Raw genomic sequence first — 27,113 nt, 5'->3', positions numbered from 1 at the left:
ACGTTTAACAGCTCTTTAAAGTAGTGATGCTGAAATTGTCCTTATCTGAGGAAAGAAATAATATATCCTTAATTAAAACAACACATTTCATTAGTAAAAGGGAGTGTAATGTCAATATTTATCACAGTACTGTGGGTGAGTTCAGATGTTGCTTTCTCATGTCCTTGTCATATGTATTATATGTTCTACATGCAGAGAGGATGCAGAGCAGTGCCTTGTAGAAAGAGTCCAGTCAAGGATACAGCCCCTTACACAGTGACAAATAAAATATGAAGGACACTGAAGGAGTAGACCTGATTTGGCTTTGACAAGAGAAGCAATTGAGATGGGCATTCGATTATCCAATTAACGAAGAGACAAGCAAATTTTCATCTCAACAGAATACCTCTTTAAGAAGGAAGGGAATTCAGCTCCAAGAAGTAAAGCAATAGTACCAGGCTCCATTTTACTCTCTCAAAACCCAGAGAGTCCAAGAAAAAACACGAGTGCAGATGTACAGTAACAGAAACCCCTACGAGTTTTCTTGCACAGAGGTATGCACACAGCACTGACAAAAAAAGGCTTATGGGATTTGTATCAATTACAAAAAGTTCCAACAGAAACTTCATAATGCTGACTGAGAGGTGCACATAATGTGATGTGATTCATTCAGTGACACTGTCACAAATCGCTGAGAAAATCAACACCATGTACATGAACCTCATTATTATTCCAGCTTTATTCAAAAGCATGACCTATGTCTCCAAATATTATATGACTCCAAACATCACGGTAATGACACTAAATTTAGATAAACATGCTATTTTGTTTATTACTTACCAGTTCAGTGTGAACTTTAAGATGTGCCTGGAGCTTGTATTTATCTGGAGTAGAGTAGTCACAATGTTCTGTGGGACATTTCAGCAAAATGCTGCTGTGCTTCTGAATGACGTGACGCTTAAGGCAGTTCTTGGTGATTGAGGAATAACTGCACTGGGAGCAGTAATACAAATGTTCTCGAGTGTGTGTACGCACATGCATGTCATAATGCACTTGGTACCAAAACAACTTGCCTAAAAACAAAGTCAGACATGAAAACAAGTAAATTCTAAAGATCAGTTTAAAAACAGACATAATGAAAATTCTAATATACACCTAACTTTATGTTAGGAAAAATATCACAGTCTTTGAGTCCTGTACCTTTTGTGTTTAGTAACAAATTGTTCTAAAGACCCTTCACTAATGAAAATATATTTAGGGAAAAAAACAAACAAACACTTTTGTCTAAAAAGACTGTGTCAAAAGTCCTGAAACAGCCTAATGGTATCTTTAATATCAGATGTATCACAAAATTGTTCCCAAAAATGATGTCTTTTAAAGCTCTTATTCTAAACAAAGAATAATAATGCAATTGTATCCTAAAAGAGATTGCCAGAAATCTTTCTTTTGTCACGTCCTTTCTCATCATTTCCTCCTAAAGGCTGTTCTGGCATAAGACCACCAAAAAGAAAAACTAACTAGAAATTAATCTATTATACAAATACAATGCTATGGTATTTTTAAAAAAATGACTTTTTTTAACTTTGATTCTGGTCTCTTTTCAAGAATGAAGACTGCAAATTGAAGCCAAAACTGTACTTCAAGTTACATATGCACAAAAAGTTTCAGCTAGAACTGAAAGGTGTATTCTTATTTTCTAGTTCAAAAAACAATTAAAATCAAAATAGTTTTAATCTGACATCACACAATGAAGTTTTCCATCTCTCATAACCTGATTAAAACTAAGTTACAAAAACATGTCAGCATACAAATATAATGCACAGAATGTATATTATTTATACATCCTTACATTTTACATTAAAAAGGGCAGATTCTTAATTCCGTATCAAGTCAATACAAAGTTTAAACACTGAAAACATGGTCTGACAAAAGCACAACGTGCGTGCTTATGTCTGTTCTGCTTGGGCCTCAGGGAAAGTAATGAGGTGGGGAAGAGTCTGGTTGACAGAAAGAAGCCATTTTTCCGCAGTTAGCAGAACATTTCACCAAATTTCATATCAACAGAGAACTGACTCTCACAAAGCTTTGCTATGCTGCATTCCCCTAGCACTTTCTTGAGGAGATCTGAGTTCATTCACACTGTTTATATGGCCCAAACTAAATCTAGTTGGACCCCAGAATCCACCTTAAGCTACAGAATTATTACTACAGTATATATAAACTATCAAAAGCTATAAACCGGATCTTGAAAAAGACGGGCTACTATACAGCATTTAAAATAAATAACAAATACAATTCAATTGCTCCTTACCACAATATTCACATTCCAAGTCTCCATAAACCTTCCTTATCCTCTCACACAACTCTGTGCTCATTTGCCTCTTCTGCAAGCTCTCCAAGATCTGCATAAAGGCAACAGCTCCACTCTGATTATTTGTTGAAACTGGGTTAGCAGAGTCGGTCTGTGAACTGCTGGCTGCATCAGAATCTGGTGCTGGCAGAGGTTGAGGGACTTCTGTTGAATTTTGATTTGATGACTTATTTGTTTCTGATTCATTAGGGGAAAGAGATTGTATTTTCTCTTCAGAAAGGTTCTCAGCGATTGTGCTGTCCTGATTTTGATTTACATTTTTGTCTTCCAACAACAAAAGTTGGATTTCCTCACCCTGAATATTCACAGAACTGCAGTGATTAACAACTTCTTCATTTTCAGAAGAAACTTTTAACTCACTGGGAGCAGAGGTACCATTTTTCATCCCAAAGCAATCCGATGTTACACAGGACTGAGTGCTTGGGGCTGCTGTGTCTGTTGATGTCTGACTTAGTGGCTCTGCAACATTCTCTGCCAGAGAATTTTCAGTTTCTAAGGAAGGGTCTATATTGCCTTTTAAGTCACCATTATGCTGACCATTATAGTTTACCTCAGCAGCCTTTGATTCACAAGCAGATGGTTTGGGTATGTTAATAGCATCAGTACTCATGATACTCAATTCATCTGCACTTTGTGCTGGCTGTTCACCAAGTGCTTCTGGCTGGATATCCCCTCCTGGCTCAAGCAAGCAGAAACTCTGATTGATAGAACTGTTAAAAACAGAATTCTCTGGCAAATCCACATGCGCATCTCTGATGTGAGCACGGAGTCTCACAGAACTAACAAATTTCTTCAAGCAGACAGAACACACGTATACAAAAGGATGTTTGCGAACATGAAGTTCAAGAGCTTGATACTTAGTGGCTCCATGACCACAGAGCTCGCAGGCAAAGGGCCGTTCATCACCATGAACAAGCATGTGGCGGTCTCGATCCAGTTCATTTTTGAATTTGCGCTCACAAATATGGCAATCATAAAGCAGCTGCCTCTTGCCCTCTCGTGTCATCAAACGAAGCTCATCAAAAACATCTTTCACTTTTTTGTCTTGAAGATCATGTGTTTCCTTGATATGCTTGATTAAATTTTTCACATCCGAGTACTTTTTTTTGCAGAAGCGACAATGCTGCTTAATTTTCTTGTGAACTCTTTCAATGTGGACTTTGAGGTGGCCTTTGCTGAGACAAGTGAATGTACAATAGTCGCAGCTGAACTTCTCCCCCGTGTGTTTCCGCATGTGAACATTGAGGTTGGCTTTGATTGCACTGGCGTAGCTACAGTAAGAACACTTGTAAGGCTTTTCGTTTGTATGAATCCTCAAGTGTGCTTGGAGGGAGTGTTTAAATTTGAACACCTTGTTACAGTATTCGCATGTAAAGATCTTCAGCTGAGTTGGGCCTAACCTAAAAAGAAACCAAACCAGTTATATTTACAGTATTGATATAAAAATAGCAAAAGTTTCCTACACGGTCATAATGAACAGTAATGTTTCTTTTTCTTTTTTATTTTAAAAAATGCCCACCACAGGTTTTCAAAATTCTACAAATGATGCATGGATTACCTTTTGCTTTTTTTTTTTTATCAAAAGAAAAAAAGATTATTTCATTTCTAAGAAGATGGATAGGGAAGCATTTCACTCATTTTCTGCGTGACCATGAATATAAACAACTCAAAACTACCTGCTTGATTTCATGGCCTGTTCATATGGGGTTTGCTGAATGGCATATTCTTGATACCCTCTCCGTTGTGAAGAGTCTTGAACTGTTGTCTCTGGAGTTTTGGGTTCAGTTTCTTGAGGAGTAGCCTCAACAGGGACTATTTTAGTGGCTCCTAGGAGGAAAGACAAAAAGTACAATATAAGTGACATTATTAAAATGTATGTTGTCTAAAACAGAGTGTAAACAATCTATTAACTCTGTAATTATTAGCTCAACTATTTTTATTTTCTATTTTTCAATTCTCCTGCACAAAACAAATACACTTCTGTCAGACATACAGGATGTACACTGCTTGCATAAGATAGGACTGCTGGTTTTGTGGATTACTAAAGCTGCTTGATACCTAGTGTCATAATAGCCTATTTTCAAGTACTTGTATCTTTAAAAAATATTAGCATTTCAAAACAAAATTTAAATTTAAATTTTCCATTTCTGCCTTGGACAACATTTTCTGAAAAGCCTCAGTCAACCTGTTTAATCAGTTCCAGAAATAAAGTTGGATGGTAAAAAAAAAAAAAAAAAAATCTCTGCTTAGTCCACATTTAGAAGTTAGGAAATCTTTTATTTGAGTAAATATTTTATTGCCATCAACCCTCAGAACAAATGTGTGTGCTCCAAGTGCACCTCTCTGTCTCTGTTAGCACTTACTCCATTAAAGGAGCTCCACTGGATGCAGAAAGATCAGATTCTACCCCACAGAGATTTCATGTTAAATGGAGCAAATTTGGAGATGTGATAACTAATAGGAGTTCTGTATCTTCTGCACAGCTGGCAGACAACCTTCAAGTTTCATCTGCAGAAATACTAGGCATCCACAGTTACCACTGAAGTGAATGAAAATTCATATAAATGTTAATTTACACTGAAAAATCATGAAAATCTTAAGCATTTCAAAGAAAGTATCTTATATTGATTGATCTCCCTACTTTTTACTTTCTTAGTCCATCTGTAATTGAAGTTATGCATTAAATGGAAATGCCTTTATCTTCATAAATTTACATATATATACACACACACATATTTAATTTGTGAAAATGTTATATTATATTAAGAACGAGTACAGAAAAACTCTGAAGAAAACTGAAATTTTGCTTTCAAGGCTGATACCTATCCATGGATAGCAAATGACGAACCATACATTGGATAACAAACAGAAAACAAGATACCAAACATGTGGTAGCAGATGAGCATCCTTCCATCTTAGAGAGAACTATTACAAGACCTTTAATTAAAGACTGTTCTACAACATACTGGGTACAAAGCAGCAAGTAACACTGCACATTAAGACATCTTTGATTTAAATATTGAAGTTAATAAGTTCAGGAAAAGTTAGTTTAGAAAGTTTCTCCTTATTTTCTTTTCCTATCTGATCCCTTTTCAATTCACCTGATTAAAAGTTGAGGGAAAAAAAAGGTGGTAGAACACATTTTTTGACAGAGGAAGGATTATACAATAAGAATCAAAGAAATGTGAAAAACAGGCATAAACAAGAGTTTAGAAAGCACAAGCCAGTCAAAGAATTTTTAAGTCTAGTGGAGTCTCACCATTTTATCCACATATAGTTACCTATAAAATGGAACACCTGAAGACAGAGAGATCCAAAGGATGTATCAATTTTTATTTTTACAGTAGGATGAAGTTAAGATCATTACTGTTCCATTCAAACATCATGTTTTTGGAGACGATTTTTACAAAATATAAGCAGTATTAACATGAAGCTTCTGAAATTACAATCTGTTGTGGCCACAAAATCACACCATGGAAGGAATTCAGTCCAAAGTAAAACTGCCTTTCAGCAGCATCCTGTTAGATGGTCACTTCCTATGCTGGGAAGATAGTTCCTGCATTAGGAAACAACCCCTCCATCCACTTGGGATGCTGCCTGAGAATGGGCTCCCAAGTGAGCAGCGGCTGCAGTAATCACTCCTGTATCACAGTCTAATGACTAAAACATTTGCCCAGGAAAGAAGAAATTTATTTTTTAGGCTCTAGACAACCTAATAAGTAGTAAACCCACCTGCCCCCCATCCCAGGAGAATGTCCTGCTGTCTCTAAATGCCTATGGAAAAGTGTAAGGAGGCGGCAAACAGCTACTAAGCCTCATTGGTCATTAAAAACACCATCAAAACATTCTATCAAGGAAGATAAAAGTTTGCCTGTCTCCCTATAAAATCATTGCATGAAGTTAGAGTATACAAATACTAAGGGGAAAATACCCCCTCTGAAACCCCCTCCTCTAGCTGAGTTACATCTTTATTTTAAACTTGGAATGGACTTTGCTTTACTATGTCTTTTGCTTTCTCCTCTTCTGTCAAAATTCTCAGCTCCAAATAAGTCTGATTTAGGGATAACAAGATTTGAGTTCCTCTTGATATTTTGTGAGAGCAGCTTCTATAGGTATCTGTCACCCAGTATGCTTCATCTCTGGCTAAAAGTCAGTAAAAGTCTCTAATCTCTTATTATCTATCCCTGAGAAAAGTAATTTGGCCAAAACCAAAACTCATCAACAATCAGAGGGCTAAGAGAAAGGAAGGAATTGGAAAGGGTCAGAAACAAGAAGACATCTTTAGGCCAGTATCCAAATTCCATTAACCTCCTGCAACATAGAAAATACAGACAAGGATACAGACAAAATACAGGCAAAAAGGATATAGAAAAATAACTGAGAAAAGGGTTAACATAAATAAAAATAGAAGTATTTCCCTTGGAAAAAAAATGGACAAACAAGCTCAGGGACCTTCAGCTTTAGTCAGCCTCAGCTAACTGAAAGAGGAACATGACAAAGACCTCTAAAATTAGGAACACCATGAAAGCATGTGAATAATCATTCTGTCCTCATAAACCATGAACAAGGAACAGTTCAAAGAAATAAGCAGGCAGGAGGTTTAAAAGAATATACACTTTCACACAGTGTATAGTTAAATTATGGAACAATTACTGCAGGATGTTACAGGGACTGAAAATATAAATGCATTCAGGAAAGGATTAGACAAATTAATAGCTGGGTATTAAAAAAAAAAAATGATCCAGATGCATCCACCAGCTCAATAGCTGTCAGAAGCTGGGAAGCTTTAAATAATAAGTTTCCATTTCTTTCATACCGAGATGCTGCTAGTTATCTTTGGGGACAATTGATTTGGCTAAATTGACCTGTAAATTACAGCTACACTATTTGCGAAGATTTAAAAAACCCTATTGATTTAGGGCTTGGTATGAACTGAACATCCATTTCTTACAATCCCTTTTTTGAACATGTTTATTTTCTCAGCTTCTACAATACCTTGTGCAATGTGCTTCAAGTGCAGGCAACCCTCGCCAAGACGATTCTGAAACTGAGACTAACAGAAACTAACCCCACCATAAGCCCTTCCCGTGCAAACTATATCTTCTCTTCCCCAAAAATCTTACACAGTGACAACACAGCAGCAAAAGCTTTTAATTTTCCTTCAGCTTACTTCACTATGAAATAAAACATATTTAAAATAAAGACAAATACAAACACAGATTGAATACAGTAGGACAAAGATTACTATTCCCTTCAACATAGTTGATTATTGGATTGGTTTAGCTAAATCAAACCATGTCCTATTTGAGACTATGGCAATACAAATACGGGCTCATACTCTGAGGTAAGAGTTTAAATTTTATGTTGCAATTCCACAGCTGTGTTAAATAGACAAATTAGCTCCTTTTTTTTTTGTCTAGCCATCCTCCCAGGTATATGTTCTTGATACCTTGGTAGCAACACGAGGATTTATGCAGATGTAGATCAGAGAAGGGATTGGGCTACAGTCTGAACCATTTTTCCTCTCCCACAATTAATTCATTTTCTTTCATTTCTTTTTTTCCCATTTTTTTTAATTTACCCTCCAAATGCACAAATATGCATGATGTCCAGGGAGTAGGAATTTGTGGCCAGAGACTTTGGAGGGAGTCATTTTGAGAGGCCTTCATAAAAACAGAGAATTGAAACATAGAAAATAAAATACATAATAAATAAATAAAAACAGAAGACTGAATATCTGACACTGAGTTTCTTTGTTAGTCCTTGAAAGTGGGTTACAAAGAAAAGTATTTGTCATTCAAAAATCAAGTATTTTTAGATGTGCATATAATTGTACTATTTCACTTCCACTCTTAATTGGGATGTTAACAGCAAACTGTGCTCCCTTCAAGCACATACAAGGAATAAGTGCTCGTGAAGACAACATTCACCCTCTCTTTACGGGAGTCGGGTCTCTCTAGCTATGACTGCAGAGAAGAGCTGCTACCACTATTATTTAAACTGTACTTACTCTATGGGCTGATATGAGCTTTCTGATTTCTAAAGGTGTAAATTTATTACCTTTCATGTACCTTCACCAAAATATTCTAGAAGAGGTGGGGTGAAATTAGTCTTGTCTGATAGTTTCTTCTCAGAAAGAAGTAACTGATCTGTTTGTTCAAAGAGATTTTGAAGAGCTTGATTTAGCCAGTATCTATTGTACTTATGATGCTAAGCAGTCTCCCAAACCCAAGTAATGAACACTGAAATTACAGCAAAGAGATAATATGCTACTCCTGAAAGCACATAAAAGAAAGGAAAACAAAAATCATTGTCTGAGCACAATTAATTCCTATACTGTGGATAAAACCCCAAAATTTCTTAAAAGCTTCTCTATTTTCCTAATGGATAGAATGACTGTGACACCTTCAACAAGATTTTATTGCACTATATATCGAAACAGGTGTTTATACACATGTTTAAGTCTAGACAGCAGGTGGCTATAGAATGCTAATTCCTGCAGAAAGATAATAAACTGAAGGGGGGGTACAGTAAAATATGAAACTGAAGCAATGTTTGAAGGCCCTCTCATTTACTTAAGGATTACTATTCTTATTAACATGAAATTAACAGCTAGAATCTATATAAAAGTCATTGCTGTAAACAAGCTAAATATATTATTAATAACAACTAATAATAATTATTCATTTTATCAAAGGCTTTTGTATATAACACAGGTTATCCACACATATCTTTGAAGCGGAAGCAGGTTGTTTTAACCTTCCAAGTCATTCAGAAAGCATATCTATAAAGAAATTGTTGTCTGAGGAAAAGTGTTTGCTAGATAGTGAATGCAGTTATCTCTCTTTTTCTTCAATTCCTCTCCCTCATCACACACTTACTACACTTTCTTGACTGTATTTATTATGTTTTTTGTTCATCTCTAGGCTGGTTTCCTAAGAAAATGAGACTCTGATAGTTCTGTCTGCTGTGTCTTTCCTTCTTGAAAATTGTCCTGCTCTTTGACAGACAGGTAGAGATGTCAAAGAAAAAGAAATTTTACAACCTTCCTAAGATTTCTGAGATTCAGATGTACCTGGATAGAAGTACAACCTAAATTCTAATCCTAGTGAAATTCCTGAGTAAGGGCAAATGTAGAAGCCTATAAATCAGTACCCATATCAGCCCCCTAGCCCTCCACCACATCTTGCCTTTTGCCCAGAGAAGTGGAGGCTTTTGGACGGATGCTCAGGCAGGGCAGTGCAACTAGAGCAGAATGGGTGCAGAAGCTGAACATTGTGAGAAAGGAACAAAAGAGTTGGGAGACACAGTAGGGAAAAAGAGTGTTTTTCAACAGCTAGGAAAAAGTCTGGAGTCACAGTCATACGAGAGAAACGAGCACGCAAGATAACAAGATAAAGCAACTTTGATGTCAGGTTTCAGTAGCTGCAAAGCAGCCCACGGATAACAGTAAAAAATTTATTTTTCACTTCTTCCCTCTCCCACATTCCCCCATATTCACAATACTGCAAGAGCAACTTTTTAACAGCTGAGAATTTGAAGTCCAAGCTCTTAGATTATGTTTCTCAAACAATAGATTTGATGCTGTCATTTATTTTCTCCTGAGCACGCAGGATTAGCTCAGTTCATCCAGTTTCCTCTACTATCTTCACAAGTAAGGACACGTTTTAAAAAACGAAGCCCAAGGGTACCACGGATCTCAGTATCAAAGGATATTGAAGAAAACACAGTAAACTCAGACAGCTTCCAACCCATAACAATAAGACTAAACATGCAGTCTAGTCAGTCCGCAATTTGCAAGAAAAACAACTATTCAGAAATGTTAGCAATAATAAAGAGGAGAATAGTAAAGACTATAAAGCTAAAAAAGACGCAAGATACCATTAAAAAGGGATTTTTTTTCATCTAGATACAATACTATTTTATATAAACAAATACAGGCCTAGCTTTAAAAGCAATGGTGTAAATTGTTTCAAAAGCCTTTCATGAAAAGACACGAGAGAAATCTTTAAATGAAAAATCTTTTAATTAATGCATAGAAACCTTATGTGATTTCCAGAAATATTTTATACATTCATTTGTATGGCCAAGCATTCTCTGTCAAACTATAATCCTAGTAGTTTAATAGAGAATAGTACCACTATTACATTACCATACAAACTGCACTAAGCTCTTTGCATTTTTGTAACCAGATTTACAGTTACGATAAACATTTACCCAGAACTGAAATAAACAATGATATTAAAAAAATCACTTTCCCTTTCCTTGGTGACTGATTTTTCCGTTTCTACTTTAAACCATTCACAGACTAAACATAATTAATGTTAATGGAGATACATACCACACAGTCCTTTCCAAACCTTTGCCACATCAATGAAGAAATATAATGGTAGTTCTAAAATGATGCACAGCTGCCAGATGCAGAAATTTATATAAAAGATGACCAAATTAAACTAAATATTTTTCAGATAACAAATGTCTTGAGCAGTTGTCAGTTTTAAAATAAGGACACCTTAAATAGTGTCACCATGATTAAAATCTGATTTCCTTATATAATGGAAGATTCTGATTACCTGGAATAGCTTCATGGGCTGTCAAAACCACACTTATAATAGGATTTTTAGCTCCTGAAACCTGCTCAGCCTCCTTAGTTGGTAGAGTTTTCTCTGCTTTCTGAACTCTGGGCTTCTTTGCAGGTTTTTCTCGCTCGTCTTCCTTCCTGTCAAGGTCAACGTCAGAATCATTACCTAAAGAGCAAACATCAGAAAGAATATAACTATATACAAAATAAATGCAGGTGACACAGCTGCTACCAGTATAGAAAGACTTAGGATTCATACTAATTAGGATTAATACTACTATAGAAAGAACTGCTTGTTATCAAAAAAAAAAAAAAAAAAAAACTAGTGTTGCAGGAGTTCCTAAAGCCAGCTATTTTTTTCCTCTCATTCATAGAGCCAATATGATACTTTCAAATAACTGGAAAAAAAAAACTCAGAAATTAAAAAAATCTTCTCAGGAACACCTGTGTTCCTAAATTATTCTTAAAACCCACAAAAACTTTTAAACTTTGTACATTTTCTCATGATTTCATCATTCATGAACAAATTATTTTTCTCCTTTCTATAAGCAACCATTCCAGTGACTTTAGGATTATTTCTCCAAGTAGTTGGTTCATTATCCATCTCATTAAATAGAAAGTTCTCCAACGGACTCTCTGGAGTAGTAGTTTTTCCCCTACAGTTTTTCTGGATCAATAACCTTTTTTTTTTTTTTTTTTTTTTTTAAATGTTGATTCAAGAAAAAAGTAAGTTCTGTGTTTCAGTCCGACTCCTGACATATAACATTGCCTTTTGCAGGCTTGTGCTTCTAAATCACCCTCTATCTTTTGCTGCTCAGAATATCTTTGTCTTCTTAAGGGAGGCATCTTGTGCTATCACAGACTCAGGACCTGGTACCTAGAAAGCAACATCACTCATCTGATATAAGAAATGATTAATCAGTAAGCAGCTAAGTCGTTCCTTGAATCTACTTTATTTCCTTTAAGTAAATGAAGAATTCATTATTGATATTCTAAAAAATGACTTTATAGAAAAAGAGTTAGCAGAATTACAATTTAAAAAAAAATCAGATGGTTGAAGTATATACCAATGTATTTCTTTACATTAAGGGGCAGAACAAGTGGGCTAGAAAAACTCTTTTAGCAAATAAAGACATTATGCAAATGTTCCAGGGGTAATGAGTAAAAGAAAGCAAAACCTGATGTAAAGAAGAAAATTATAAATGAGCCAAATGAATTTCAGCTTTTTTCTGAAGCTGAAGCAGCTGACAGTCTCCACAGTAAGTCATTTAATGTATATTCATGAAGTGCTGTAGCTGTTCTACTGAGATAGAGAAACAATATATAAACAAAAAATACAGCAGCAAAGCTGCAGTGTGTCAGCAGTGATTTATGAAATGCAAATAGCAAAGCAGTGGCAAGATATGCTGCTATATGTAAAAGCATTCTAATTGCAGTAATATTTTTTATTAATATTTAGCTGAGTGAAAGAAGTGTCTCACATGATCTTAGCTTAATGCAATGACAGTTTAAAGAGAGCTGACAGTCTCCTAAAATATGATGGGCACAAGCACAAATTAGTAGCATCATTTGGTCAGAACATTAGTTAGAAACTATTAGTTAGATTACAAGACAAGATTCTCAAAATTATACTCAAAAATAAAATGAAAATGAAGTGTGTAGGAGCTATGTGAGATTTCTAAGGATTCAAGTACAAAAGAACAAATATATAGTAGTAAGATCAAAGGGGCCAAGGCACAAAGTAAGCGACTCAAGGGACAACAAAAAAATCATTCTCTAATACAGTTACATTAGTAGTAAAAGAAAGACCAAAGAAAGTCCTAGGTCTCTATTCAATAGAGAATAAAAGCTGCCAAAGCAGAAAAGAGTGAAGTGCTCAAGTGCTTTTAGTGAAAAGTGATGCAAAAAAGACACCTTGTGCAATCACACAGTCAACATGCTTACAGTTATCAATCCAAAAAAAGGATATCATAGCTAAAGAAAACACAGATGAGACACTAAAGTATGTTAGATGTTTTCAAATTGTCCAAGTGTACCTTTATTCCAAGATAATCAGAGCTGTTCCACATGATCCCAGGGAAGCCAAAGGGTGTTTTCTTTACTAAGGGTGGGATTTCAAAGCTACAAAATAATCAGCCTAATATGAATTGCTGAAAATAGTTAAATTATTTTAAGTTTATCTTCTTTCTATGCCAGAACTGCCAATGGAAAATAAGATTTGACCACATTCTGTGCTAGGATTCCAGACACCATTTATCCCACAGACATACCCAGTAAAAGTTTTATTTTTATTGCATATCTAATCTCTTTTTAAGTGCATCTTCAATCTGGGACAGCCAAACCTAGACAATGAGATGGAGAAACATAAAGTTTAGATGTAATACATAAGACCAGTACAAATAGATACTGGCGGCAGAATTATATGAACCAAGTTGCTGCCTGTCCTGCTGACAGAGTCCAAGGTAAAGGAAGCAACTAGAAATCAACTAAAAAGCCCAAGTATCACTAGATCGTTTCACCTGATGTCAGAATCTGCTGAGGTTTTCAAGTCTTTGGGGATTTCCGTGGATCAGATATCAAATGTTGCAGTTTCACAGGCTGACTGCTTCCTGACAGAAAGGAGCACCTGTGTACTCTTCCTGTTATTAAATAAGTTATGAGGGTGCAATTTATTAATATCCTAACATTATGTGACTGTCTACTACACGGATGAATGCTCAGCATGCATTCCTTAAATTCTGTATCCCTAAGATACTGGCATGTATCTTAGGTGTCTCTGAAAAGCATCTAAACTGAGCCCCGTCATTTTCCAAAAGACTTTCCTGTAGGCAAGAAAGGCAATGTCTTCAACAGTAGATCTTGCACGAAGATAACACAAAACTAACACACTCAGATGCAGTTCTAACCAGGCTCAAGCCACAGCTTCTGGAATCATGTGTGATGCATGGTATAAGGTCTAACCTAACTAGACCTAACGTGACTAGATATCTCTTCAACAAAAAAGAACAACACAAAATTCTAGATTCAACAGGACATCTTGAGTGCTTCAAATGATCTTGAAGAAGGCAAATCCTTGAAGCCACTAAATCCAGAGTGGCTATAATCAGCCCCGGTGGCTGTTGAGGTAGCTTCCCAAGATGTTCATTTTGAGGCAGGTGGGATCTCTCTGAGATCTCTCAGTGTGGATGCTCCTCTACAATGACTGCTTGATTCATCATCTGTTACAACTGCTTTCCTTTTCTCAAGAGATTATTTCAAGACAGATTCCTTTAATGTTGGATATACCGGTGATTCAAGATTTCAGAATTTATTAAGGAATCTATTTTCCCTGGCATTCTTTTTAGATCTTTCAGATCTGAAAATCAATACTATACTCAAAAAAGGACAATATGAGTAGCACCACTGGAGACCTAGATTAGACCTTGTAACTAGAAATGAGGTGTAGATTTGATGTCTGATGATTTGGCCAGAAGAACCATAAGAAGGAAATAAAAAAGAGAGGGGAGAGTAAAGTGGAAAAGAAACATAATAGAGTGGGGAACCCAAACAAATAGGAAACAAGTCTGAAGGTTGAGACTACTGAGAGTGTTCCTCAAATCACTAGAAAAGAAGCTTCAACTCATCCAGATAGCTGACGAGAACTGACAACGTGCTCTAGCTTTGCCTATTTTGGCATAATAATGGATCTGAATATGCACATGCCCTAGAGATACTTACATCTGGAGAAGGTTTGGGACTAAAATGCTTTATGCCGCAGTGTCCATCTTCAGTGATCATATAAACACACAGTGAAATCCAACCCTTGATAAAATTTACGTTTTGCATTAGAAAGAAGTATTTGCTATGTATAAACCAGCTCAAGTATTTCTTTAACTTAAGGCATACTGAGACAAAAATATGTTTACAGAAAATTATTAATTGTTAATAACACTAATCTATTTCTAGAACTGTTGACAACAGTGCCTAGCATGAGGAATGATCATCTACGAACTGAAACGTGGAAAGCCTTCTTCGTCTGGAATTACATTAGCAATGATTTTGCCCAAAGCTTTCAGTTTTTAAATTTGTAAATTATGCTCTGCCTTGAGAGTTTCATTACTTGCTTTTCAATGCCTGATAACATTTCCTTCAATTTCATTATATATATTGCTCTCCTCACCTGCTTTTTACTCTGCACACTTCTATGATTTTGCAAAATATTCCTGTTTTATAGGTGTATATATGGTCTCATCTCCCCACTAAACTCTTTAATAGAATTGTAATTTACTGGCTGATATTGAGATCACGTATTTCTAACATCAACATTTTATTGGAATCCTTCAAATGGATTATCCCAATTACAACAAATATCCCCTTCTACCAGAAACTGCTGTGTGGCATTACTTTTTGGTGTGAGGAACAGGGGGTGAGGGGAAATAAACAATACAATTTTCTGCATTTCTTACATGAAATAGTATCCACTGGTTTACTACCAACAACAAAATCACCTGCACAAATTTCATAGCCAAATTTGAGCACCAGCATAAGAAATTCTTCTGATAAGGAACCAGAATACATAAAGAATGTAAGCTGCCTATTAAAATGTGTTTAAGCAGCCCTGTGGCTTCACCTGTCCCATGACTCTGACCATTAGAAGTTAATTTTTACAGGTCAAAAGCACTCTCAAAGTCTGTTATGATGTTTCAATGGAGAGGCTGTAATATTAACAGGAAAAAGAGTGACTTCTTAAGCTGCTTGAATATAATTGCTTGCACCAGTGAGAGCTCTTCTGTACTGACACCAAGACGATGGGAAGTATGCTGTTGTAAATCTAAAGTTAGAGTTGTTTATTTGTCTGTTTTTTAGGTCAGTGTTGTTTAATTCACAGAACCAAATCCATCCATGTTCTGCTGTAATCTGTCTTCCATCAAACCCCATTTCCCAGCTACCAAATACACTCTCTCGCATCAACCAGAGATTCATGTGTGACACAGTGTGGGAAAAAGCTTCTGATAAAAACAGTTGTCTGTTGTCTGTCCCTCAAACCAAGAGAGCGCAGAGCAGCGACAAGGGGAGTGATTCAATGCAGGAACAGCCCAAAACCCTCATCCCATTCCAGTGGCAGCTCCGTTTCCTGGCTGGGAGCAGGCAGAAGGAAGCCAGATGGCTGCACACACTGCTGCTCAGCTTTGCCAACAAGCAGGGTGGCAGTACAGCCAGGGCCAGCCCATTAGCCAAAAAAAAAAAAAAAAAAAAAATCATTTTGCTTTAATCAAACAGAAACACAAGTGAGTATACATACCACTTTGCTTAAAGCACAGAAACTTTCTTAGGGATAAGCCTTCTATTAAAAACGTATTATCTACTGAGCCTGCATATGTGGGATTTGTAAACAGTGGTCATATTTTTCTTTAATTCTGTGCAAGAAAGACACTTTGTTCTCATTGATTTAGCAGATAAACCCATAAGGTGAAGGCAGACATTCTGCATCAAAAGATTACATAGAGCTGCACAGAGGTTGTCAATAACTCACAGGGCTTCCTGACTCCTGGCATCGAGGGAGAGCCATCAACAAGGAGCTGCGCTCCCCAAGAGCTCAGCGTGGATCACGGATGATCCAAAGGATGGCAGAGCCCGATTACTTCCACTGATTACTTCTCTGCCCAATACACACGCTGTTTCAATATATTGTTTTAGTGTTGTATCTATTGCACCTTCAATATGATAAGGATTACAACACTTCCCTTGGGGTTCAATGAAGAAAAGCAATATATTTTATTACCTGGAAACTTTCTGCTGATATTTAACTTCATCTTCAGCTCACTGCACTTTTTATGTTAGTCTTGATAAAGAATATCAGGTTGAAATGTATATCTGGTCAATATTTTTAATTTTGGCATAAAATCTCTGAATCATACTGTAACTTAAAGAGTTTATTTGTTAATCAAATAAAAATATTTTGATTATATTTTTCAATACCACATTCGTATTTTTAGTTATACCCTACATTCACCGTTCTTTCTTATTTTCATGTGAAATGACTGTCATTTAATAGCACAATAGTTCTGCAATGCTTCAAGCAGCACTAAAGCAATCAAAAAAACAGCAATAATTATCTGGAACATTTGAGTGCATGTAGATCTTTTTTCTAGTTTTGAGTTTTATTATTAAACATGCTTTTTAATTTTAAGTCTCAATTAAAGAGACAATTTAGTGAAGCCACAGCTGTGGAAACACTGCCTTTGAATTTCTCAATTTCTTTCTATGCACAAATGTTCTCTACCTGGGCAAGGGTTTTTTAGGGTTTTTCTTCTTGTTTGAGTTTACATAAAGTGCGACTTTTTGAAGTACTGCCAAATCGATGCAGTTTTGTTTGTTTTTCTAAGAGACATGTGTTGTACATGCACAGATGAAAACATATTTGATTATTAATCAGAGGTCCATATAATGCTAAGCTTTGCAAGACATGAAAAACATGAGTCAAAAACTAACGAAAAGCAATTTCAAGTTGGAAAGGCAACACCTTAAACAATGGACGAAGGCAGAAAATCTAGCTAGTGTGTATTAAGTTCGAGGTCAAAGACTACGGGAGAAGAATTGAGTCCAAGCGTTTTCATATTCAGAGTTACAGAGTAAGGCAGCACTCAATAAAATAAGCAGGAAGCAAGTTTAAAAAACAATCGAAAGCAATAACGCTCTGGAATTTGTTAGGAAAAAGCAGGATGAAAATCAGAAATACAGATAGCTTTGTAATGTACTTAGATAATTCGTTAGTTTAATGGCCTTCAGTTGCCAACAATCCTGATGCAACCTCAAGTTCAAGGACTCACTGCTCAAGGTCAACATTGCTGTAGCAGTCAAATTTCAGGCTTTTTTGTTCATGTTTAGAAGGTCCACATATCATCCTCAGAATTTTTTTCTGAATGAAAACTGAGTCTGACAACAGCACAATTCCAAGGGTTCAAACTTTAAAGAAATTTTTTGAGCTCGTAATGCAACATTAAGCAGTTTGAGAAGTCTGTCAGTGTGTAATGTAAGAGAATAAACAATGTTTAGCAGCTCTAATGAGCTAGCATGTCGAGAACAGCTAATTTGAACTCATACTCTGACCTCTGCAACTTTACTTTAATAGGTCAGTTAGAAAAGGTAACATTGCTGAAATAAAGCAAATGTTAACACTGTATCTAGCACATACAAACAGCAAAGGGCACTAACACTTAGGATGTCAGAGATCAGACAGCTGCACTGAAGGTGTTTAAAAAACCCTGCCACTGGTGACAGTGGAAAAAATTAGGTATTTTATGAAAGCAAGAGTTTCTGTGTTCTGTCAACACATCTTATACAAGAAAGAATAATTAAAATGCGTCTAAGTCATACTCTACATCTCACAGAGTACATACGAGTTGTGAACCACAAGGGCACAGTGGACACAAAGGAATAATTAAAAAAAAACAGTAGAGAAAAATCAATGACAAGTTTTGATCAGTAAACAGAACCAACAGGATATTGCACAGAAAAAAGCAAAAAGCTAAATTTAACAGAAGCACAAAACTCAGATCAAGTTAGATAACCTGGATGAATGTACTGCTCTCTCTGTGACATTCACCACCATTGCAAACAATCTTAAAGCAAGATTAAAGAGAGAGCTCTAAGATTCCAAACACCCCCTTCCATATGAACTATTGTAAAATAAGAGGGATGTTTGGCACTAATTTTTTAATGCAATAAAACAAGTCACCCAAAGAAGTGGTCTTTAAATAGAAAAGCAAACAAACAAGAAATAAAAACCCTCTGATTATATGAAAAATATAGAGATATTTTGCAATTGCTTCTTAAGAAAAAGATACTGCTTGTTGTAATAGTAGGCCTTAAAACAATTTTCAGTTTTCAGTCGACTGCTTGTTTCTATATCTAACCCGGAAGAAGACGCAAAAGTCTGTATCCCAGTTTTCATAAGTACATATGACGATCTCTATTTTTAATTCCATTAAAAAAAAAAATACATATTTTTAATCACTGAAGCCTGGTCAAGTTTCTTGCCAGAAGACGATCCCTGTTTTTATCCCCATTAAAAACAAACAAAAACAATAAATATTTTTAATCACTGAAGCCTGTTCAAGTTTCCCGTTAGAAACCCAACAGCACCATCCTTCTTCCCTGACATATGATAGCCATCTATGTGGACAAATCTTATTTTACTCAAAAATATGATCTTCTTTGTGAGCAATGCAATAGTTTCTTATGCAAAAGAACTGTTTCATTGAGTCTAACACACCTATTGTGTAATAAACATTTCGACCTTTCAGAAAAAACGCCTGATTCTCTTCTCAGTTTTGCTTTCCATCTGTTCCATTTGCTCCAGATGACTCTAGTCTTCACTGACCCAGTAAGTTTGACAAAAAGCCTAGTTGACTTTTGACATGGACTCATCCAAATGAATGTGAAAAGGAGAAAATTCCATTTAAAATTAACATTAGGTGCAACAAGTTGTCACCAATCAGGTAACAATCCAAACAGAAAAAAAAATGGTGTACAACATACTTCATATGTTTTTGCTGGATCGTTTCTTACCTCCATCTCCATCTTCCTCTCCTTCATTTAAAACAAGGATGCAGATGTGCTTCCTCAGCTGGCGCGTGTTTGAGAACTTCCGACTGCACTTCTTGCACTCCAAACTGCCTGGGGAGACTTCGGCCGGTTCTGGTCCTTCCTCCGAGCCAGGCTGAGCTTCCTCGCTCGGAGCAGAATTACTGTTCTCTGCCACTTCTTCATCCGCACAGAATTTCTTTGTAGACCCTTTTGGTCTGCCCCTTTTTCTCTTCTGCACAAGAAGCTCTGGGAAAGAAAGTTGAAAACGAGCTTTAATGAAAATTCACAGGATTATTGTGATAATTGGCTAATATCCATACAGCTCTCTGAAAAGTAAGGATATTAATTTAAGTTTGAAATCCTCCACTGGAAGATTAGAATAGCTTAGCTTCCCACAAACTTATTTTTACAGGAAGACATTTGTTGGCATTTCTCCTAGCTGCAATGCAATCACATTTGCATTACTGAATATGTCAAAGTGCAACAAATTTTTAGAAATTAAAGTAAAAGCATTCATTCAGCTTACCATATGATTGTATCAGCATATGCACTCCCAGAAAGGTGTTCAGCTGTGTTCTTTGACACTCCACAGAATATCATCTTAATTTAAATCACTCCCAGAGAAGTGGTTTAAACATTTGAGATGCATTCAGAGAGAGAAAATAAGTTTATTTTTTAAAAACATAAATTTTGCTGTCTTTTTAATGAATTGAACAATTACTCTCAAATAATACCCAGAATTTTTTATTTGTAGCACTTTCTAGCCAGAAGTGGCAAGGATGAAAAACTGTTGGAAACAAAGAGATTTCCTAAAGTCATATAAAAAAAAATCCTAATGATTACTACAAATAATGAAAAGCAGAAGGCATCCATGATACTTGGTAAATAGTATATAAATTTACATTTTCCTATTTCTATGGAGGAAATTGGGATAACTCAATGACATATAGCAGATCATACTGGAAACACAGAAAATAGAAAAAACTTTACATGTCTTTAGATTTCTCCTATCACTACTCTAGTTATTTCAAAAGCCATTTCGCTAATATCCTGTCACAAACTTAGGAAATGAGATTGACTTAATCAACTAAATCCACAGGGTACTTTTAGTCGAGAAAAATAAGAGGAAATGGGACAAATTTCCAGATAGTGATGAAATCTTTTAAAAGATTTTCACTACCAATTAATTCAGTTAGTTAGTTTGGCTACCAGTTACTCCCATTTTACTGGTTTTATAAAAATGAAAGGAATTGGTCTGTATCTTTCTTCACAGATCTTGGAGGAAGCCATGTGTGTGATTTTTTAGTGCTTTATACCATACTTCATGAGGAACTTTCAGATTGTTTGAATTTTCAGATTTTTTGTTTCAGATTGTTTGTGAACATGTTTGTCCACAAGAAGAACAAGCTTAACACTTAAACTGTCCCTCCTCATAAGCAACTTGTTTCTTTACCGCTCTTATTCCAGAAACTTTCACTAACGTCTAAGTATATTAAGAACTATGAGAACTGCCTCTTTATCAAGTATTCATTAAGCCAACAGCCTACATTCTGTCTGGTAGATTGACACTGGCAACGTAAAGTTCCCAACTACATAAGAGAAGAAAACATTAAAAATAATTCCGAATGATTTTCAAATATATGTGCTTGCCAGAGAAGAAAACAAAAAAAAGAAAAATAGATGACCTCAAAAATCCTAAGGGCAGAGGATGAAAAAAACAAGAGGTTTTCAACGCTTTTCAACACTTCCCTTAAGTATTCCAAGCAAACAAAAACCCTCTTGCACAGACCACAGCTTTGAGATAATCACCTAATTGATAACACAGGAAAGACAAACCACTCTATCTTGGTACAGTGCTGATCACCTGTCTTTTTAAATGCAAGGTAGTAAGAAAAACACTGAAAGCTGCCTAAGAGATAGAAATAAAAGCAATCTTTTCACTTTAATAGAACCCTTTACCACCAGTGAATTTCCACACTACTTCATTTAGGTAAAAGTGGTTTTGCTACAGAATAATCAGCCAAAAAGAGACAGATGATTTCAATGCCCTCAAAAGCTCTTTTTGCTGCTTTTATTTGGATACACATCACTTGCAGCAATCACTAGCCTCAACTGAAAGAAAATAACATCATAATTAATAAACAAAAACATACTTTCACGCTAGCATATACAAAAAATTCCCAAGTTTTCACAGTGTAAATCATATTACGAGGACTGAAGATGTAGATATTGCTGAAGCTAGTATAGAATATAAATTCTAAGACTCCAAGTGTGACTTTAAACACCCTATCCACTCTTCATAATATCCTTTTACAACCATCATGAAATTGTCCAACAAAATATCCAAAAAGAAGGGAGATGGAGTCAGCTGAAAAAGGTGTATTTCTTCTTGATCATTTTAATGTAAAGTAATGAAAGACAAAACAGCATTTGAAAACAGAAATGGAATCACATGAGTAAGTGAAATGTGAGAAATGCACCCTTATAGCAGCTTGATTGTAGAGTTCCTCTCACCCACAGAATGGGGAAGCAAACAATCCCGTAACTTTAAGATTGTAAATTTAAACCTACTTGTAAATAACCAAGCGGAGGAGTCCACAACAGTTCTCAGAGATTTAACAAGGCTTCTCGGCAAGTGCTAGGTAGGAACATTCCCTGGGGAGGAGACCACCAAGACTTCTGAGGTTTATGGCAGTCACTTTATTTCATTCCTCTCTCATTTTTTTTCTTCCCCTCATTCCAGGGCTAAGTGTATTTCAAGCTATTTTGGGCTGCCACTTGCAGAATCGGGTGTTTAACCATGGCCATGGCCGTACGTTCCAGCTGTTTGTGGCCACGGCACTAGCTGCAGCTCAACGTGCAGCCTGTGATAAGCAGCACACGGGGCCGGGGCAGCACCGTGTCCTCTGCTCATGTGCACATAACCAAGCCAGCCAGCAACACTGCCCCTCACTGGAAAAACATCTGCTTAACTGGTAATGACAAAAGTAGTATATCAGGAAAAACACATATGCGCACATAGGCACACCCAAGCAACTGTTTCAAGCACACTTGGTCAGAAATTCACTTTAAATTGGTCTTTAAAAAAGATTTTTAAAGTACAATCTTAGCATTTTTTAATATTTCCCTCCTTCTAAATCTCAGTTGTCCCTGGGGATTTTTATGCTCACTACAGGTTCCTTGAAATAAATCTTTACATTGATTTTACTGGGTACACAATGGGAACATTCAGGGAAGACAATCTGTACTATGCTATATAATTAGGTCCTCAAAGACATTAAAAAAATTCTAAGACACTTCAAAAAGAATAGTGAAATAAAATATGTATGACTATTTTTTGTGCTGCTCCTTCATAGAAATTACACAAGCTTTTCAAAACCAGTCCATTTAATAATCAATTGTCTGAAAAATGTTCAGCCTGTGTGTAGCACAGAACATCCCCATTTATGAAGCCCTCATGTTATTATACAGAAAAATTATATTTAATTATTCCCTTATACAATATCTATTAAAAAAAAAATCTATTGGGATACGTGATAGTTTTCACAAATTACTTGTTTGGGATCACGCTGCATAAAAACAGAGATCCGCAACCCAGGCCTAAATATAATTTTGTAAAGTTATTTTATTCAATTTTAACTTCACGGCATGTATAATTCAGGTTACACATATACAGCCTTTCAGCAAATCATGTTAACGTAGTCATAGGGTAAATAGCTCTGATTTGAGAGGAATAGGTGATGTAAGAGATTCCTACCATTCAATTGGCTCTTTTCCCCCAAACCTGTATAGACAAATAGCTTTGGGGAGCCATCACACTGTCAGATATAGCATCATCAAAACACAAGTAGTTTGCTGGAAGTCACACAAGTGTGACACTTGAGAAAGTGTTAATTAAGGCATTCTAAATAAATTTCTATAGGTGGATGTATTACGCAATATAAATCCCCCCTCAAGTGTGAGCATAAAAGCTTATCTTCTTTTATTTAATCATATAAATTGCAGTAGTACATGGCTGTATTCAGAATGTGCTAAATAAATCCCATCCACAGCCTAACACCATTACTGTTATCATTACATATATACACACACAGACTCCATTACTGTGCATCCTAGGACTCGGGAACAGCTCTTAGGGCAGGTCAGAATATAAGTTCTTGTTGCATCTCATCTTCAAGTCAGGATGAAGCTGAGATACATACCACCTAGCTTTTAAATAATCTTAAAAGATTAACCTTCCAGGCTTCTAATACTTTAACTTTCTTCCAGGTCTCACAATCAATAAATCAGGCCTGAAGACTGTGCTGCAGAGAACACATAATGCAGACATAGCCTATGATAAGAAGTAAATAATAGTTGCTGGTGCAAAACACCTAATGAGGAACATATAGTTTTTATTTGGTTAACTCTATAATCCTTCTGGGAATATTATGAATAAATAAAGCTTCGGCCATCCATGCTCCCCCTCAAAACACCAGCAATCTGACCAAGTAGAAGCAAAACGGCAGAGTTGAGAAGTACTTTGAAAGAGATGGACAATCACTAAGAAAAGTTACAAAAAGAAATCCTATGTAAAAGCAGAGTATGATTGGTTAGTGTAACCAGTAAACACTTGGCTTTTTCACAGTCAAAGAGGCTACACTTCAGCTCTGGAAAAATGCGGTCTATATGACAACATGTATGACAATAGCAAAACCAAAACAAATTAAGTCTAAGGGTATCATGACACAAGCATGGAAAAGAGGCATAAGGAAATAAAATTCAGTAGAGAGCACTGCCAATAAAATACATTACAGTAATAAATATTAGTTGTTTATGTAATAAACAAGTTTAGCATTTTACTTCTCCACAGTGCTTTTAAAATTATTAATTTATCTCTCAGGCAGAACCCAGAACTCCATTAGGCACTCACCATTCATTCATCTAAAACAATTTTGGAATAACTGCAGTGCTTACCTACACTTGGAATAGAAACTAGACAGAACAAATAGAAAGGACACAAAAACATTCATTTACCAGCCAACAAGTACTGAAAAGAAGTTTTAAATTCTAGGCTCGTTCATCAATCACTTCTGTTTTTAGTGACAATACTGAATAACTGCAAAAAAAGCACAAAAGGGACCACTGAGAAACAACAAAAAAAGTGAAATAAAAATGAGCTGAGTTTTTTCTGCTGTAGATTCCAAATCAGGAGAGGAAAATGTAATGCCTTGAAAAAGGATTCGGTTGAGAAATATTCTAAATTTTAAACATAATGTGGGAAAGAATTCAACAAGACCTCAGACCAAATTATCCATCTCAGATGAATCTGTATGAGGAAAAGAAGCAAATATCATAGTATTCCTATACCATAAACTGAAAGCTATGTTCAAAACAACATCACATCAGATTATGCAAAGTACTCATCAAACAAAGAATAACTAAAAATCTGATGCTATATTTTATATAATTAGATTTGCAAACTTTTATTTAGGCTGCAGGCTACGGTAGGCTATTCAGGCCTTATATGTCTAGTTTCTGCCTCAGATCAGTACTGAAATTACACACTGTTCTGAAAAATGCAAAATTTTGTAAATGTAGAGTTGGCAGTATACAATACAGAAATGGCAGAGAGTCCCTGCCATAAATGCAAAAGCAGTTTACAAACTGCCCCATAACTAAAAGGAGCAGGAATGTGTTACAAAGCATCACTGTGCTCAGAAATACAGCTGAGTGAAGCGTTACCTGGAAAGAAAATGTAAGAAAGGAAGATGGACTCTGCATTCATGAGGTACTCATCCTGTAGTTGATGCAGTTCTGGTATTTATGCGCCCTGCATGCACACTGCACCATGCAGTGTGAAACGTTAACCTGGGGCAATCTTCTCCGCACTAACTACAGGAGGAAATAGCAGCTATAGGCTAATACTGTATGTCAATTATTAAAAGCATCTTCCTATACTGATGATTCTATATTTGCTAGTAAGCAAATGAAAATATATGTCGCATGTATATGTTAACAATAAGAAAAGTATTCTTTCAAGTATGACATTAGTAGTTGTTGTTTTAATTACAAACACACACTTCATGAAATCCAGTAATCGTAATGATTAAGTATTTGCAAAATCATGGTAGTTGTGTTAAATAAAAGGTTTGCCAACAATAAAAACATTGTTCAATAAGAGCCTAAAGAAAAGTGTAATTATGAAATATGAATTACTTTATACCTCTCCCTACTATTACACTTGGTTGCAATTATAATCAATTGAAAAGGTAATCAATATAACTTCTTGCAAAGCTGAGTGAAATTGTTCTGAAAAACTAATCCAACCTTTCACTACCAGACTGCTTTATTTACTAGAACCAATATCAAAGAAAAACTAAAAATTATGGATTATGCCATCTCTTTTCTAAATAGAATTATCTACTATTATCTATAATTCTATTAAAATTATTATTTATCTTAAACACAACAAGCCAAGAGTTGGACAACTCAAAGCATGCCACTATCCTAAGCTTCAAGACCCACATTCCCTCTCTACCTTGAGCTCCGGATGCACTGTCTGCTTGTCATGGAAAACTCAATTGTTTAGAACTAACATTGTTTCCATTTTTATCACAGAGCTTCCAATTAAGGCCTTATTAAGCAGATTTTGCCATACTTGACATTTAAAATCAAAGAACCAATGTAATCATCCCCTGACACATGTTGAGTTTATGCAAGTTCATCCTCTGATGCACTTGGCACGGAATGAAATTCAAGCAGGCAGTACACAGTGACCATTATAGAAACAAGCTATGTAAGTAATTCCTTGCACAGTGTGAAATCATGATATGACAGACTCCAGTAAAACACAAATAACTAATTGAAAAATACATTCTTTCCAATTTATCCAAGTACCTTCTCCATTTTTGCTTATATTTGTGGGTGCTGCTAGTGGTTGGAGCGGAATAATGATGTCGTCCACATCAGTCCCCTCTTCTGTATGCTTCTCAGAGACGTGGGACAGTAATTCCGACTGATTTGGTGAAAATAAGTTACAAAGTTTACACATGAAGATGGAATTGACCCCTAAAAAAAAAGTTTAAAGGCAGAGTTAATACTTGTAAATTTTAGTGGTTAATTTAAAATACCACTAGGTACTGAGTTTTATTTTTGACAACACAAATTAGACAGTAATTAAAGACTGTTGCACCAATAAATGAATGCATTCATAGTGAATCATAAAATTAAACAGTTTAAGAAATGGTTAGAACTTCTATTCAGACTCTCGCAGGGCAAGAAATTCATCCTTACTCAAATCTTCTTAGAAATAATAAGACTTAAAAGGAATAAAGACAGACAAAAAATATTTTCTTCTCTAAGCCTCAGATAGTGAAAAATAGAAAATTATATAAAATGTGAAGTCACTGCATGCAATCCATGCGTGTGCCATGTTGGTATAAAACACATTTCATCCTTCCAAAGTGACCCTATAAGGTAGAAAAGCTGGGCTCCACATCCAGTTTACATTTATGGACCTCACTGCTGTTTCTAATCACATTTACCCATCTTATCTGCTTGATCTAAACAGGTAAAGTTCTGAAAAGAATAGGAGGAAAAATTATGGGCAGAGGCAGGGGAAGATTTACTCTC

The 27,113-nt window shown here is 35.8% G+C and overlaps 1 protein-coding gene across 1 annotated transcript in view; it reads right to left on the bottom strand.

Moving 5' to 3' along the window:
• Positions 1–27,113, bottom strand: part of ZFAT (zinc finger and AT-hook domain containing) — a 77,543-nt gene that overhangs the window by 42,346 nt on the left and 8,084 nt on the right. Inside the window, exons 2-7 of the mRNA XM_088534937.1 lie at positions 26,379–26,549; positions 19,482–19,745; positions 10,924–11,097; positions 4,027–4,177; positions 2,291–3,750; positions 820–1,052 (exon numbers count right to left, since the gene is read on the bottom strand). Of these exons, the coding sequence (XP_088391063.1) occupies positions 820–1,052; positions 2,291–3,750; positions 4,027–4,177; positions 10,924–11,097; positions 19,482–19,745; positions 26,379–26,549 (2,453 nt within the window). The remainder of the gene's footprint in view (positions 1–819; positions 1,053–2,290; positions 3,751–4,026; positions 4,178–10,923; positions 11,098–19,481; positions 19,746–26,378; positions 26,550–27,113) is intronic.

The sequence above is a fragment of the Tinamus guttatus genome, unplaced genomic scaffold (assembly GCF_059628265.1).
Source record: "Tinamus guttatus ecotype Peru unplaced genomic scaffold, ASM5962826v1 Tinamus_guttatus_pri_ptg000038l, whole genome shotgun sequence".
Lineage (NCBI taxonomy): Eukaryota > Metazoa > Chordata > Aves > Tinamiformes > Tinamidae > Tinamus > Tinamus guttatus.
The sequence above is the reverse complement of the archived record's forward strand: the minus strand, read 5'-3'. Positions and strand labels throughout refer to the sequence as shown.